The sequence below is a fragment of the Erythranthe guttata genome, chromosome 8, assembly GCF_056151865.1.
Source record: "Erythranthe guttata isolate IM_541 chromosome 8, IM_541, whole genome shotgun sequence".
NCBI lineage: Eukaryota > Viridiplantae > Streptophyta > Magnoliopsida > Lamiales > Phrymaceae > Erythranthe > Erythranthe guttata.
Window position 1 is genome coordinate 17,274,773 of NC_142540.1, and position 17,812 is coordinate 17,292,584.

At 29.3% G+C, this 17,812-nt stretch overlaps 1 protein-coding gene and 1 long non-coding RNA gene across 3 annotated transcripts; both read left to right on the forward strand.

Annotated features, from left to right (window-relative positions):
* Nucleotides 1-95: 95 nt before the first annotated feature.
* LOC105951612 (uncharacterized) lies at nucleotides 96-959 on the forward strand. The gene has a single exon (XM_012975062.2). The coding sequence runs from the start codon at nucleotides 188-190 to the stop codon at nucleotides 812-814; it is 627 nt and encodes a 208-aa protein (XP_012830516.2). The 5' UTR covers nucleotides 96-187; the 3' UTR covers nucleotides 815-959.
* An 11,115-nt stretch (nucleotides 960-12,074) lies between these two features.
* On the forward strand, nucleotides 12,075-13,265 carry LOC148768666 (uncharacterized). 2 transcript variants are annotated; one of them, XR_016032877.1, is made up of 5 exons: nucleotides 12,075-12,243; nucleotides 12,358-12,424; nucleotides 12,522-12,597; nucleotides 12,714-12,798; nucleotides 12,926-13,265. It is a non-coding gene; the product is annotated as an uncharacterized LOC148768666 (long non-coding RNA). The 2 variants fall into 2 exon arrangements; XR_016032876.1 differs by lacking the exon at nucleotides 12,926-13,265 and having other exon boundaries at nucleotides 12,075-12,266; nucleotides 12,714-12,803.
* The last annotated feature ends 4,547 nt before the right edge of the window (nucleotides 13,266-17,812 follow it).

Below are 17,812 nucleotides of genomic sequence, written 5' to 3' on the forward strand. Positions count from 1 at the left end.
TTAATTAAATAAAATATCGTCGGCTCCAATTTGTCTAAATTAAATTACAATCTACATTGATTTTTATTAACTAGTCTTCTACTATCTTTTAAACCAATCAATTTAAAACTCCAATTCCCATTCATTTTAGAGAGAGAGAGAGAGAGACGCAAATCAAAATTTCCTTAATATTGATTCCCAATCAGAAATGGGTTGCTGCAGTAGCACCGACAATAACAAGTCACCACCTCCAAAAACTGCACATTTATCCAACTCCACAAGAGAGTGTGGCAATAGCAAATCCCCTCCGCCACTCCAACAAGAAGAAGAAGAAGAAACGGTCAAAGAAGTCGTCTCCGAAAAAACCCGGTCCGCAAAAACCGGATCTTTACTAACCGCCGACGGGGAACCGGGCCTTCAAAATGGCGCTTTCTTCAGCAAACCCGCAGTAGCCAATCAGAGTGCGGCCTTTTCAATTCCAACACCTGAAAACAATGGCGACGAATTGCGTGGAACCCGGCGGAGATCCGAACAGTCAACGGGTCAAAATAGACCCGAATACGATCGGGGAATGGATAGTGGTGAGAGATCCGGAAGAAGGTCTAGGTTTCCGGTGATGTATTCGGATTCCTGGTCGTGGGAAAGGGGCCCCGACGGCAGCCAGTCGTCGAGGAAAACGGATGGACCTTTGGAACGGGTCGGATCCGGGTTGGGCGAGAGAACCCGGAAAGTGGGTGAAGGGAAAGACAGCGGAGGAGGAAACACGTGGCCACCGACAAGTAATGAATTGCTGGAAAATCCGCTTATGTCCTTGGAGTGTTTCATCTTTCTCTAGTGTTTCTAGATGCTGGTTCGGTTGTAATTATTGCAGCCTATCAGGGTTATTGTTGTAATTTCAAGACATTTTATAAAGATTTGTCGTTGTTGTAAATCTTATATATAAAAGAAAGAAATGTAAGGCAAACCCTAAGAAACCCTAACGTCATATTTCTATATTATCATTATTATTTTTTATTTTTATCTCATAAGTATTATTTTAGATTTTTATCTCCTAATTATTATTTTCGATTTATATCAAAATTTCCTCTGCTAAGTATTATTTTAAATATCATTTTCGAATTTTATCAAATTTATATCTCCTAAATATAATTGTAAATATTATTTTTTATTTTTATCAGATTTTTATCTCACAAATATTATTTTTTATTTTTATCAGATTTCTATCTCCTAAATATTATTTTATATATTATTTTCAATTTTTATCAATTTTTATCTCCTAAATATTATTTTAAATATTATTTTCGAATTTTATCAAATTATATCTCTTAAATATTATTTTAAATATTGTTTCGAGTTTTATCAGATTTTTATCTCCTAAATATTATTTTCGATTTTTATCAGATTTTTGTCTCCTAAATATTATTTTCATTTTTTATCAATTTTTTATCCCCTAAATATTATTTTCGATTTTTATCAAAAATATTTCTCCTAAATATTATTTTAAATATTATTTTTTGATTTTTATCATATTTTTATCTCCTAAATATTATTTTAATTATGATTTTCGTATTTTATCAACTTTTATCTCATTAACATTATTTTAAATATTATTTTAGATTTTTATCAAATTTTTATCTCCTAAATATTATTTTCGTTTTTTATCAGATTTTTATCTGGTAAATATTATTTTTCGACTTTTTATCAAATTTTTATCTCCTAAATATTATTTTCGATTTTCATCAAATTTTTATCTCCGAAATATTATTTTCGATTTTTAACAATTTTTTATCCCCGAACCAGCCCAATCACTACTTTCCTATTTTCAGCCATGAATATCTCTAATGCACAACCAATTAAATCTCCCAAGTTTTATTTTTTTATGATAAAATACAAATCTTATCTTATATATAAAAGAAAGAAACGCTAGGGCAACCCTAAGAAACCCTAATGTCATATTCGTAATTTTTTTTCAATTTTTATCAAATTTTTTATCTCCTTAATATTATTTTAAATATTATTTTCGAATTTTATCATATTTGTATCCCCTAAATATTATTTTAAATATTATTTTTTATTTTTATCAGATTTTTGTCTCCTAAATATTATTTTTTATTTTTATCAAATTTTTATCTCCTAAATATTATTATAAATAATATTTTTTTAATTTTATCAATTTTATATCTCCTAACTATAATTTTAAATATAATTTTCAACATATTTGTAATTTTTTTTTTCAATTTTTATCAAATTTTTATCTCCTTAATATTATTTTTAATATTATTTTCGAATTTTATCATATTTGTATCCCCTAAATATTATTTTAAATATTATTTTTTATTTTTATCAGATTTTTGTCTCCTAAATATTATTTTTTATTTTTATCAAATTTTTATCTCCTAAATATTATTATAAATAATATTTTTTTAATTTTATCAATTTTATATCTCCTAACTATAATTTTAAATATAATTTTTAACTTTTAGCAGATTTTTATCTCCTAAATATTATTTTCAAAATTTTTCAAAGTTATATCTCCTAAATAATATTTTAAATATTTTTTTCGAGTTTTACCATGTTTTTATTAGTTTTTTATCTCCTAAATATTAATTTTGTTTTTATCAGATTATTTTCTCCTAAATATTATTTTCTATTTTTATCAAATTTTTATCTCCTAAATATTATTTTAAATAATAATTTTGATTTTAATCATATTTTATCTCCTAAATATTATTCTAATTATTATTTTCATATTTTATCAACTTTTATCTCATTAACATTATTTGAAATGTTATTTTCGATTTTTATCAAAGTTTTATCTTCTAACTATTATTTTAAATTTTATTTTCGATTTTTATCTCCTAAATATTATTTTTTGATTTTTTTATCAAATTTTTATCTCCTAAATATTATTTTAAATATTATTATCGATTTTCATCAAATTCTCCTAGATATTATTTATAATAATCTGATTTTCAATTTTTACAGAAAAGGGTAAATAAATTTGATTTTCATCAAATTCTCCTAGATATTATTTATAATAATCTGATTTTCGATTTTTACAGAAAAGGGTAAATAAATCTGATTTTCATCCCTACCGAATTTTGTGACATCGTTTTACAGAATGTCTGCAACATTTGAATTTTATTTCTTCCCTACCTAAGGCTTCTTCTTTTGGTAACCCGACTTTAGATTTTGTTTTTTATCTTCTTCATCCTATTGACTGTGTGGCAATTAATTTACATCTTTTTCCAACATGGCTTATAGGTAATTTCATTTTGTTAAATTATGTGTTTCATTAATTTATACCAAAGTTTTCAAATTTTATGTATAACAATTATTTCATTTTATATGTTATTGGACATGTTATTGAAATGGATGATTTGAGAGAATTAACCAAAAATGGGCGGAGCCACAAGCTATTGGAAGTCGACCTTCAAGACTTATTGTTTGTATGCGATATTTAATTTATTGTTTATATTTATTTTTGTTTCTTAATTTTCCAATTGTTAATTCCAGTGGCAAAACAGTCTTAAAATGAGGCAGTGGAGAAGGGCTTAGTTCCGATGCAAGATGTATAGATGGCAATTTATGTTGTCGATAGTTTAGTTTTGATTATGTTAACTAAGTTATTAAATCTAATTACTTTTAAGCTCAACATGATAGCATAGTTGATGATTTTTTTCCTGGTTCAAATTTTCAATCTACTGGTATTAGCTGATTCAATTCATTTGGAAAATTATTCAACAGTAAAGTTATTTCCTTTTTTTGTATGTAGTATACTTAATAATGTTCCAGTATAATAGAATTTTGATGATACGATATAATCAATGGTTTGTTTATATTCTTACAACATCAAAACAATGCAATTTGTTGTCCCGTGCATCGCACGGGTACAATTACTAGTTATCATATAAAAGAAAGAAACGCTAAGGCAACCCTAAGAAACCCTAATGTCATATTTGTATATTTTCATTATTATTTTTTATTTTTATCTCCTAAATATTATTTTAGATTTTTATCTCCTAGTTATTATTTTCGATTTATATCAAAATTTCCTCTGCTAAGTATTATTTTAAATATCATTTTCGAATTTTATCAAATTTATATCTCCTAAATATAATTGTAAATATTATTTTTTATTTTTATCAGATTTTTATCTCAAAAATATTATTTTTCATTTTTATCAGATTTCTATCTCCTAAATATTATTTTATATATTATTTTCAATTTTTATCAATTTTTATCTCCTAAATATTATTTTAAATATTATTTTCGAATTTTATCAAATTATATCTCTTAAATATTATTTTAAATATTGTTTCGAGTTTTATTAGATTTTTATCTCCTAAATATTATTTTCGATTTTTATCAGATTTTTGTCTCCTAAATATTATTTTCAATTTTTATCAATTTTTTATCCCCTAAATATTATTTTCGATTTTTATCAAAAATATTTCTCCTAAATATTATTTTAAATATTATTTTTTGATTTTTATCATATTTTTATCTCCTAAATATTATTTTAATTATGATTTTCGTATTTTATCAACTTTTATTTCATTAACATTATTTTAAATATTATTTTAGATTTTTATCAAATTTTTATCTCCTAAATATTATTTTCGTTTTTTATCAGATTTTTATCTGGTAAATATTATTTTTCGACTTTTAATCAAACTTTTATCTCCTAAATATTATTTTCGATTTCCATCAATTTTTTTTCTCTGAAATATTATTTTCGATTTTTAACAATTTTTTATCCCCGAACCAGCCCAATCACTCCTTTCCGATTTTCAGCCATGAATATCTCTAATGCACAACCAATTAAATCTCCCAAGTTTTATTTTTTTATGATAAAATACAAATCTTATATATAAAAGAAAGAAACGCTAGGGCAACCCTAAGAAACCCTAATGTCATATTTGTAATTTTTTTTTTCAATTTTTATCAAAATTTTATTTTCTTAATATTATTTTAAATATTATTTTCGAATTGTATCATATTTGTATCCCCTAAATATTATTTTAAATATTATTTTTTATTTTTATCAGATTTTGTCTCATAAATATTATTTTTTATGTTTATCAAATTTTTATCTTCTCAATATTATTATAAATACTATTTTTAAATTTATCAAATTTATATCTCCAAAATATAATTTTAAATATAATTTTTAATATAATTTTCAACTTTTAGCAGATTTTTTCCTCCTTAATATTATCTTCGAATTTTATCAAATTTATATCTCCTAAATAATATCCTCAATATTTGTTTCGAGTTTTATCATGTTTTTATTAGTTTTTTATCTCATAAATATTATTTTGATTTTTATCAAATTTTAATATCTTAAATATTATTTTAAATAATATTTTTGATTTTAATCATATTTTATTTCCTAAATATTATTCTAATTACTGTTTTCGTATTTTATCAACTTTAATCTCATTAACATTATTTTAAATATTATTTTCGATTTTATCACATTTTTATCTCCTAACTATTATTTTAAATTTTATTTTCGATTTTTATCAGATTTTTATCTCCTAAATATTTTTTTTATTAAATTTTTATATCCTAATTATTATTTTAAATATTATTATCGATTTTCATCAAATTTTTATCTCCTAAATAGCTTATATATAAAAGAAAGAAATGCTAGGGCAACCCTAAGAAACCCTAATGTCATATTTGTAACTTTGTTTTTTCAATTTTTATCAATTTTTTATCTCCTTAATATTATTTTAAATATTATTTTCGAATTGTATCATATTTGAACCCCCTAAATATTATTTTAAATATTACTTTTTATTTTTATCAGATTGTTGTCTCCTAAATATTATTTTTTATTTTTATCAAATTTTTATCTCCTAAATATTATTATAAATAATAATTTTTAATTTTATCAAATTTCTATCTCCTAAATATAATTTTCAACTTTTAGCAGATTTTTATCTCCTAATTATAAATTTCGAATTTTATCAAATTTATATCTCCTAAATAATATTTTAAATATTTTTTTCGAGTTTTATCATGTTTTTATTAGTTTTTTATCTCCTAAATATTATTTTAGATTTTTATCAGATTTTTGTCTCCTAAATATTATTTTCGATTTGTATCAAATTTTTATCTCCTAAATATTATTTTAAATAATATTTTTGATTGTAATCATATTTTATCTCCTAAATATTATTCTAATTATTATTTTAGTATTTTATCAACTTTTATCTCATTAACATTATTTGAAATATTATTTTCGATTTTTATCAAATTTTTATCTCTTAACTATTAATTTAAATTTTATTTTCGATTTTTATCAGATTTTTATCTCCTAAATATTATTTTTTTATTTTTTATCAAATTTTTATCTCCTAAATATTATTTTAAATATTATTATCGATTTTCATCAAATTTTTATCTCCTAATGTTATTTATAATAATCTGATTTTCGGTTTTTACAGAAAATGGTAAATAAATCTGATTTTCATCTCTAGCGAATTTTGTGACATCGTTTTACAGAATGTCTGCAACATTTGAATTTTATTTCTTACCTACCTTATAAGGCTTCTTATTTTGGTAACCCGACTTTAGATTTTTTTTCTTATTTTCTTCTTCATCATCCTATTCACTGTGTGGTAATTAGTTTACATATTTTTCCATCATGGCTTATAAGTAATTTCATTTTGTTAAATTATGTGGTTCATTAATTTATACTAAAGATTTCAAATTTTATCTATAACAATTATTTCATTTTATATGTTATTGGACATGTTATTGAAAATGATGATTTGAGAGAATTAACCAAAAATGGGTGAAGCCACAAGCTATTGAAAGTCGACCTTCAAGACTTATTGTTTGTATACGATATTTAATTTATTGTTTATATTTATTTTTGTTTCTTAATTTTCCAATTGTTAATTCCAGTCGCAAAACAGGACTAAAACGAGGCAGTGGAGAAGGGCTTAGTTCCGATGCAAGATGTATAGATGGCCTTTCACGATAATATGTTGTCGATAGTTTAGTTTTGATTATGTTAACTAAGTTATTAAATCTAATTACTTTTAAGCTCAACATGAAAGAGATAGTTGATGATTTTTTTCCTGGTTCAAATTTTCAATCTACTGGTATTAGCTGATTCAATTCATTTGGAAAATTATTCAACAGTAAATTTATTTGCTTTTTTTTTTGTGTGTAGTATACTTATTAATGTTCCACTGATGAATTATTAATGAATGATTATAATCGAATTTTGATCATACGATACATTAAACGTTTGTTTATATTCTTACAACATCAAAACAATGCAATTAGTTGTCCCGTGCATCGCATGGGTACAATTACTAGTTATTATATAAAAGAAAGAAACGCTAAGGCAACCCTAAGAAACCCTAATGTCATATTTGTATATTTTCATTATTATTTTTTATTTTTATCTCCTAAATATTATTTTAGATTTTTATCTCCTAATTTCCCAAAGAAAGACGATTCCCAAAGACTTTCGACTCTCAACAGTTTCAACTTTTCTCTTCCACTTCAACAAGTCTGTGTTTTGTCTTCTTATTTATATCCAACCTCTCAACTTCTCCACCCCAATTTTATCTCTCACCGTTTCTACCAAATGTTTGTGGCTTCATAAAAGGTTACATATTTTGCAATTTGTTTTCTCTTCATAGTTCATGATAAATCTGATTTCAATTTTTACAAAAGAGGGTAAATAAATCTGATTTTCATCCCTAGCGGATTTGTTGACATCGTTTTTCTGAATGTCTACAACATTTGAATTTTATTTCTTCATCCAACCTAAGGCTTCTTCTTTTGGTAACCCGACTTTAGAATTTTTGTCTTATTTTCTTCTTCATCCTATTAACTGTGTGGTAATTAGTTTGCATCTTTTTCGATCATGGCTTATAGGTAATTTCATTTTGTTAAATTACGTGTTTCATTAATTTATACGAAAGATTTAAATTTTGTGTATAACAATTATTTCCTTTAGATGTTATAGGACATGTTAGTGAAGGGGCTGATTTGAGAGAACTAAGCAAAAATGGATGGAGCCACAAGCTATTGGAAGTCGGCCTTCGAGACTTACTGTTTGTATGCAATATTTAATTTATTGTTTATATTTATTTTTGTTTTTTAAATTTCCAATTGTTAATTCCAGTGGCAAAAGGTAGTGGAGAAGGGCTTAATTACGATGCAAGATGTATATATGGCCTTTTACGTTGTTATGTTGTGGATAGTTTAGTTTTGATTATGTTAACTAAGTTATTAAATCTAATTATGTTTAAGCTCAACATGAAAGACATAGTTGATGATTTTGTTCATGGTTCAATTTTTCAATCTATGGTATTAGTTGATCATCAATTCATTTTTAAAATTATTCAACAGTAAAGTTTTTTTTTTTTTTTTTTTTTGGTGTAGTACACTTAGTAATGTTCCACTGGTGAATTATTAATGAATGATTATAACATAATTTTGATCATACGATATATCAAAAGTTTGTTTATATATTCTTACTACATCAAAACAATGCAATTTGTTGTCCCGTGCATCGCACGTGCATCACACGTGCATCGCACGGGTACAATTACTAGTAATAATAATAATAATAATAAATAATCGAAATGTATTTAATGTTTTCATATAAATTATTTAATTAATTATTCAATTGTTTTGGTACTATATTAATAATTATGAATCCAGTATATATTTAAGGTAACCACTAACCACCAATTAAAACATTTATTGACATTTAATTTTGGGTATTATTTACATATTTAATTAAAACTAAAAAAAAATAAAAAAATATATATTTAGATGATGATTCTATAATAAGAATATATAATATTAGTAGAGAGAAAAAAGGTTGGTAGGTAGATACATATATACTACAATTCCAACATTTTGCACATGGCACTGTAAACTTATAAGTTAATTAATATATAAATGTCAGCTATCAAAATCTCTCTCGTGTGGGATTTTCAAATCAATATAAGGTGGTGTTTGCAAATGATTATTTAAAAGCAGAAGTTAGTGATTGTGATTTAAGTTAGTTTTAAGTGCTTATTTCTAAAAGTTGGGGGTGTTTGCAAATATTTCGGAAAATGAACTAAAATTGAAAAAGCAGGGTTATGGTTGCTTTTAAAAAAATAGCTTAAAGCAGATTATTTTAAGAGAAGCAAAAGCAAAAGTTGATTTTGCAAACACCTAAAAACAGATTATGAGCAAAAAAAACCGCATAATCACTTTCGTAAAGCATTTGCAAACACCACCTAAGTCAAATTGAAAGACAAATATAGATATATAGTGCTTGTTGATATATATAATATTAATTACCCAAGAAAAAAAAAAAAAAAAAACAGCAAGTATGGATGATGATTATGGATACAACAGAGGGGCCGGGTTTCCTGTTGAGGAAACCCTACCACATTTGAAGTCTCTCTTAGCAACAAAAGATGAAGTTATCAAAATCTGCTCGGAGAACTTGAAGTGCCCGATTTGCAAGAGACTCTACATTGAAGGAGAAGATGCGGTGTTCCTGTTCTGCGGACATCTTCTTCATGAACGTTGCTACGAGCGCATGGTTGCTTCAAGATGTCCGGTTGATAAGAAAATGATTAAATACCGGCGTGTAAGAAAGGCGGCCCAGGTATTCAATCGTTTTCTTATCAACCGGACATCTTGGAGCAACCATGCGCTCGTAGCAACGTTCATGAAGAAGATGTCCGCAGAACAGGAACACCGCATCTTCTCCTTCAATGTAGAGTCTCTTGCAAATCGGGCACTTCAAGTTCTCCGAGCAGATTTTGATAACTTCATCTTTTGTTGCTAAGAGAGATTTCAAGTGCGGTAGGGTTTCCTCAACAGGAACCCCGGCCCCTCTGTTGTATCCATAATCATCATCCATACTTGCTGTTTTTTTTTCTTTTTCTTCTTTTTTTTTTTTCTTTTTTTTAGTTTTTTTTCGAGTTTCTAAGTGCAATGAGGACTGAGGTCTGAGGAGGTAGAATATATATGTAGCAGGATGAACGTTTGCCTCTTTCCTTTTTTTTTTTTTTTGTTTTCTTTTATTGGGTAATTAATATTATATATATCAACAGGCACTATATATCTATATTTGTCTTTCAATTTGACTTATATTGATTTGAAAATCCCACACGAAAGAGATTTTGATAGCTGACATTTACTTATAAGTTTACAGTGCCATGTGCAAAATGTTGGAATTGTAGTATATATGTATCTACCTACCAACCTTTTTTCTCTCTACTAATATTATATATTCTTCTTATAGAATCATCATCTTAATATATATTTTTTTATTTTTTTTTTAGTTTTAATTAAATATATATCCATGAACTGTATCGTGCCGTAATACATGCTCCGAGGATGCAAGTAATGTGCACCGGTACCATACGGGGTCCAACAAACCTAAGCATATTTTAAACTAATTAGAAAAATCCGTAACTCTACTATCACTACTAGAAAAACAACTTTTAATGACGCCTTAATGATGCCATGATATGACGGCTTACAAAAAGCGTCACTACAACTAATCTATTAAGACGCCGTGAGTTCCAAGTTGATTTTTTTATTTTTTACTTATTTTATTAATTCTAAAAAAATAGCAAATATGACGCTATATTATCTCTTGTCACAATAGACTCGTTATCTTGTGGCATTTTTTTATTAACCGTCTAAACATGCTCTATTAATTGTCATAAAAAGGCTAAAATATTTAATAGCTAAATTAAATCCATTATATTTATTTATAAAAAAATAGTCATCTTCTCCCTATCGAGGCATTTAGCATTTGGCAGTAGAAATCTTTAACCCCAATTTCCCCTTTCACCTATCCCGGCCCCTTTTCTTTTCTCAATACCTAGATTCACTATTCGAAATCGATTTTTCTCCTACGTCACAGAATTAATTCTTGACGAAGTATCTTTTATGAATCTCCGAAACGGTAAACCCAGTTTTCAGATTAGGATTTTAATTTTTTGTGATAAAAGAAATGGATATGAATTTTTCTTGAATCGTCAAATTGTAGTCTGTTCCCTTTCACCCATAGTCAGGCAGAAGGAATGGATGATTTCGATTTCGATTTCGATTCGGTGGAAAGAAGAAAGATTAAAGCTGGTAAAACCTCTTTCTCTCTATTTCTTTCTCTCCCTCGCTCTCATAAGTCACACACAATTATTTTTTGGCCTTATTTATGTTTTTTTCCAAAAGATATGTTTTTTTGGCCTTATTTATGCTTTCCGGTGAGGAAATAATTATGAGGGCTTGATGCTGAACAACTAAGGTTGGTTTTTTTGGGACTTCTATATCACATTTCGAAGGTTTGATCTGTAGTGAAGAATCTTTTTATATATTGATTGTTATATGGATTTTGCCAGGGTAGAAAGATAGTAAATGAGTCTTGTGTGTGTATATTTATAGTTAATAGGTGAAATGTGCTTGTTGTATTTTTATCATCTAAAGAAGATGTGGATTTGGACAACATGAAATGTGTTCCTATGCTTAGTTTTATCACTTTTCCTTGCGAAATTACGTGTTATCAAATTATATGTATAACTTCTGATGATTTGATTTTATATGATAGGTTCCTTAAGGCAAAAGAGACATTAATATTTTGATATCAATTTGGAAATGCTGCAAATTTTGGGCCTGCTTGCACAAGTCGTAAACTAACTGCTCAAGGAAATTGTAATTTATATATATGTTTATAAATTACAGGTTGAAGTATGGTTTGTTTCATTTATGCTATAACTCTAATTTCAGGTTGAAGTATGGTTTGTTTCATTTATCGTAATTTATACTACTTTCGAGTTGAAGCAAGGTTTAGTTCCTTTATTCGAACAAGAATATCGTGATTGAATCCGTCCAAGATAGTGTTGATTGCTCCAAGAATCTACACAGTCAAGCACTACCAAGCACTACAGGTAACATTTTATAGACTTTTTCTATGTAGGTCTGAATTTATGTTTGATATATATATTGACATTTTTATGTGCTTTTAATCGAAGAGCCTGTTATACAGCCTTAGTCCGTACATCTTGTAAGTTGTTCAATTTATGTACTTTTAATCTAAGGTTCTAATAATGTATTGAAAAATACTTAGTAGTGGTTTCTTGTTTTTTAGTTCCAAAGAGTTTTCTAATTATAATATCTGTTATTTTTCAGCTTTTAAAAAAGGTCTGTAGGTGTTTCCAACAACTTCAGCGAGGTGGTACCTATTGGATAAATTACTCCAACGTGCTCTACAATGTGAGATAAAGTTACTAATTTCGGTACATTGGAATAATTTGATCTCCTCTTTCTATTAATTTCGAAGTATTATTACTTTGTAGCTGAAGTGGTTGTTATATTCCTTTACTTCAGTTGGCTTATGAGAAGATTGCTACTTTGCCAAATTCTAGATTTATATATGACGTGGTGCTTAGCAAAGGTAAAGGGTTAACTTTGTTTGGTTTTTATTCCATATAATGCGAGTATGTTTCATATATAATTGTTGATAATAAGTGTTTTCATTCTTGCATATTTAGATGATAGGGGCTAAAAAAAAAACATAACAGATAATACAGATGCATCATTTTACTTGAACATGAGTTTCGCTCAAGGGTATGTAACTGTTTTTCTTTTGTAAGTGTAGATCCACTAAAATACGTTTGTTTGCTCTATTATTTTTTTTAATTGAAATAATTTACATATATCAGTTATAAATTGAATTGTAGCAGTCAAAATAACTGAAACATGCAGTAAAGTGCTGATTGAGAGATGTACTTCCACAAATTTGCAGAAACTCTTGCTACCTTCATGAAGGTTTGTCCACTAAGCTTAATTAAACTATTGGTACTAAATAATAATTTATCTTGGTTTGATTGATTACTTTCCTTCACTTGGAAATTATTGTTGAGAGTTTCTATATGTTCGAATCTATGAATACCAGATCTGCAGAAGAATGGCATTTTCACAAGTGAAAGGGTACAACTGAGTACAACAAGCAGTCCAGAACATTTATACTTGTTCTATTTTGAGTTACCATATATCAAAACTTATGCCGATAGATGTATCCTCGCGAGTTGAGTATGGTAAAATACATTTGTTATTCTTTTTGTTAAATACAGACCCCATGTATAATTGGGAATTTTGGTGGTGAACAATAGTTTGACAGATATAAGTACACGAATCTCGTAAGGCTGTTTTTACTATCATGTAATGTTAAGTCGATTGTATCTGTAATTTTGTATGACATATAATGATTTTCGATTAATGATTTTCAGATATAATGGTTGTGTTTATTTACCATGGAAGTAAACTAAAAAAATTGAGCACGTTAATTTCTTAACAAGATTCTTGTGACACTAAAAAAGTGTCATGTAAGAAGACTTTTATGACACTTCAAATTCATCATAATAATACATTATATGACGCTTTTTATTGTCATCTATTCAAGCAATTAAAGTAGGTGGAAATCATTATGTGGCGCTTACATTCGTCACAAGACAAGGATTTTAAGACGCTTTAGGGCGTTGTAATATCATGGATGTTAGGACGCCCCTTAAGGCGTCATATTAACCTATTACCACGGCCACCTATGTGACGCTTTTGCTAGGCGTCACAATAGATCAAGCGTCACAAAAACCCACATTTGGTGACGATTTGCGGCGTCACGAGAAATAGATTTTCTAGTAGTGTATAGACATAATTAGAAAAATTATTACTCACATCTCTTTCGGTCATGGCGTCGAGTATTTTCCGGTATTCCTGCAGCGTGGTTTTATTGCCTCCACCATGGGCCCACCTTCTGCATCGAGGCTCAAACTCGGCATATGAACGGGAAAGAGGTGGTCGAAAGCAGGGGAAATACTCAAAGATCCAGCACTGCAAACAAAAACCAATGAAACGTTGTAGATATTACCTACATAGAAGTTTAAATAAATAAATAATTACTAATAAAGGTACCCAAGTTGGCAATACCCAATTGGCGGTACATGTTTGCTAAGCATGCCGAAGCCCACGAATACTTGCCGACATTATCGAGATCGTTGGTAAAATGGATCCACCACGTCTTTATGTTAGACGCTGTTTTGTCTACAAACAAAACAGACCCAAGCAGAAACATCAAGTAGCCCTTCATCTTCTTGTCGTCTGTGGCGCAGGGAAGGGTCAACTGATCTCTCACCTTAACCCAACCAACTCCCTTGTTTCGAAACATGTCATTGGTGTCCATCAGACCGACACCTAATACAGATGCAAGACTCTGTGAGCACTCTTCTACCGGGCGAATTTCAGACACTGCTGGTCCGTCCAGCCGCAACGCCAGGATGAAAGCGACATCGTGGAGCGTATCGTCATCTCGCCCCATGGCATGTGGAAACTGTTCGTCTCCGGCTGCCACCTCTCCACGAAAGCTAGCATGAGGTTCTTGTTCATCCTCTTCAGAAAACAGTCTCGTAAGTGGTAAAGACCTGTTGCCTCAAACCTCGCAATCATTGTGTTATCCTGCGGGCCGCGGTAGTCCTCGAGTGCTTTGGTCCTCGACTCGCACCGTGTAGTTTCACGGCGCTCCTGAAAAATATTGCATGTATTGTTAGCTAAAAAAAATGAATAATATAAGAATTATGTAAAGCACGTGTTGACAGAAAAACTTACATATCCTTCCCAAATGTACATCGCTATATGCGACTTGAACCGTCGCATAAACTCTAAATTTTGCGGCCCTCCCTCGCACGGACCCTCCAAGTACGCCGGACCAAGCAGCTGCGGAAAGGGTAAGGCACGACCACCTCTACGATCCTGAAATGCATCTGCTGGCCCATCATTTTCCTCCATCTCCTCGTCGGTATCCATATTATCGGGATTGTTGTTGTGGTCATTATCGTCGTCGGCATGTGGCAATGTACTACGAGCTAGCTGGAGATCGCGAGTAGGTCCACAGGGTTCGGCTCCAGCTGCAACAGCTTCTCGTCTCAGTCTCTCTTCTTCCCGCTGTAACGTTGCTTCTCGAGCTAACTGCTTTCTTCTACGGGCGGAAGCAAGGACATCTCGGTCTCCAATGCGATCCGGATCTTCCGGATTGTCCCCCTTCCCGCTCAAGGCTTTCATTAAGCTCTTGCCTTTACCGGCAACTTGACTCATAAGACTTTTCCCACGGCCTCCTGCCATCTACATTTTAAATAAGCACTTTATTAATATTTTGATATAATAAAAAAAAAGAATTTAAATAATGAAATGAAAAAAAATAAAAATAAATAAATAAATAAATATTGTTGTGCTCGTGCAAAAACATGTGAGCATTTCAACAGTGCTCGCATGTTTTTGCACGAGCACAACATATAATTAAACTAATTAATTTATAAAAAAAAAAAAAAATGCTCGCGTGGATTTACACGAGCGCAGTGGATGCGCTCGTGTAAATCCACGCGAGCAAGCAAAAATCGGACTTTTTAAAAAAAGAAAATTTATAAAAAAAAAAAAAAAAAAAATCAAACGCTCGTGTGAATTTACACGAGCGCAGTGGATGCGCTCGTGTAAATTCACACGAGCGTGGCTAAGATCGATTTTTTTCGTTTTTTTTTCGGATTCGTAATCTACATAACAAGAGGATCGTAAAAACGTAAAAATTACCTCCGATCTGTTGACGATTTGCACGGGTTTTGCGAAAGAAAATCGAAAGGGTAGAGAGAGTTTTTGAGTTTTTTACTTTTTGTTTTTTGAAGAATGGTAAAAAATGTGTCTGACTGTTTAATTTTAGCCTGCACAAATCATTTCAGTATATATATATATATAAAAGGACTTTTTCAACTGCCCAAAAGAAAAGAAAAGCAAAATGAAAAAAAAAAAGAAGAAGAAGGAAACCTTTTCTCTCATCTCAACCGTTGATCAATGGGAAAGGAAAGGCCTCTTCAGGTTTGGCTTATTGGGCTTTGTTCTGTATTTTTTTAATTTTGTCAATTTGGGTCCAACAGACTAAAATTGCCTAATATAACATTATGGAAAAAAAATACCATTATAATAATAAAAAAAGTAATATATATACATATATATATATATATAAATAAAAAATATAAAAAAAAGATTTTTATCTTATATATAAAACGAAGATATTTTGACCTATAACCCTAAACCTAAATCTAGGGGTAATTTTGTCAATAACTATATCAACAGTTTTTTCTCTTTGTTCTCTGCCAATACGGCCATACCTTTTACCCGCATATCCGGTCAGTTATTTTGGAGCAGTTTTCCAGAACGTTTTCCTACAACTTCCCCACAATCCGACGTAATCCTCCACTACATACCGAATGAAATGCCATAAAAACAAACGAACGTAGAGCTCCAGCCTAATATCCATGACGGGTGTCTTCGTCGCCATCTGTAATCTCTTGCTGCAGATCCTTCGACGGCTGACTCTGGAAAACCCTAACCGTAAAATCTCTCTCACTCTCATACATTTCAGTCGATACATCTTTTGATATTATTCTTTTTGTGATGTTGCTGCTATTTTCTAATGATTCAATTTTTTGAATTTTGGACCCCAAAATATTACGCCTTTCGCCGGCCCATTAATTTTTTACAATTTTCCTTTCTCATGAACTTTTTGGATTTTGCCCCTTCTTGGATTGTTTTTAGTGTCTGTTTGGTTATATTGTGGAGCAAAATATGAGGTCTTAAGGCTACAACATTTGTATTCACACCTATCGGACTCCAGGTTTTTTTCCCTCGAAAAATATTCGAAGGTTGGTATCTATTATGAATTTTGTTAGTTTGATTTCTACGTGTTTGTTTACACTTTGGAAAGTATCTGAAAATATACGACGATGTGATTATCTTCAATTAATTTCTCTTTGTTGTCCTCAAATGTTGTTTCACAATGAATTAGAAGCTCATTGGCTTACTAGATGTTTTTGCAGTCAAAGAAATCATGTTGATTATATTGGTAAATAACATATTCTATTGCTTGATTTTCTTTTTCAAATAGTGGTATTTCACATTTTTTTATTATCTCAAGCAGTATATATATATATATATATATATATATATATATATATATATTGCCTTTTTTTGTTGCAAACGAAGTTCACCCGTGATGGTTTATCATGGAACTTCGAATGAATTTTTTCCTGTGTTGATTTTGCAACTTCGAATGTGTATTCGGGATTGCGAACTTATATAGCAACGTTTTTCATTATTTGTTGAAATCATCTTCCCCAAATTATTTTTGATATTTTGTACTTTCATGCTCATTTTAATTGCAAAACAAGTTCATTCGTGATGCTTTATTTGGGATTTCGACTCCGTTTATTCCCTGAATTGATTTTGCAACTTCAAATTTGTATCTGCGCATAAATATTCAGTTGTTTTATGTATTATTTAATTTAAAAAAAAAGACATAAAGCAGACATGTATACATGAACTTATGATATGAGATTCCTAACTTTTCCCAACCTGATTTCGAGTGTTTTCCTTGGGAGTATCGTCTCTTCACTAGCAATCTAAGCGACAATGCCAGCGAATATGTGATCCTCTTCTACCAAAGGCATTGTAGAGCTTTTATAAATAGAAAACAACTTCAGTTAAACTTTATCCCAAGGGTCATCTCCTTCACATGTAGTGATTATTGTTGTTGTGAAAATTTATAAATGTTATGTGAAATTTTTACATTCTTTTATGTAATTGTAATGAAAACATAAATATTGTTTTACGCAGTGAATGCCAGCTCATGACCTGAATAGCTATTTGAGGTTGTTGAGGGACCAAGAATTCAGAACATGAGATTGTGATAAGTTCTTCTTCCACATGACTAGAGCATTTGTTTTTTTCTCGCTGAAGCTGA

Bases quoted from the DNA above. Each gene is read 5' to 3' on its own strand.
- LOC105951612 (XM_012975062.2), top strand. From the start codon at position 188: ATGGGTTGCTGCAGTAGCACCGACAATAACAAGTCACCACCTCCAAAA.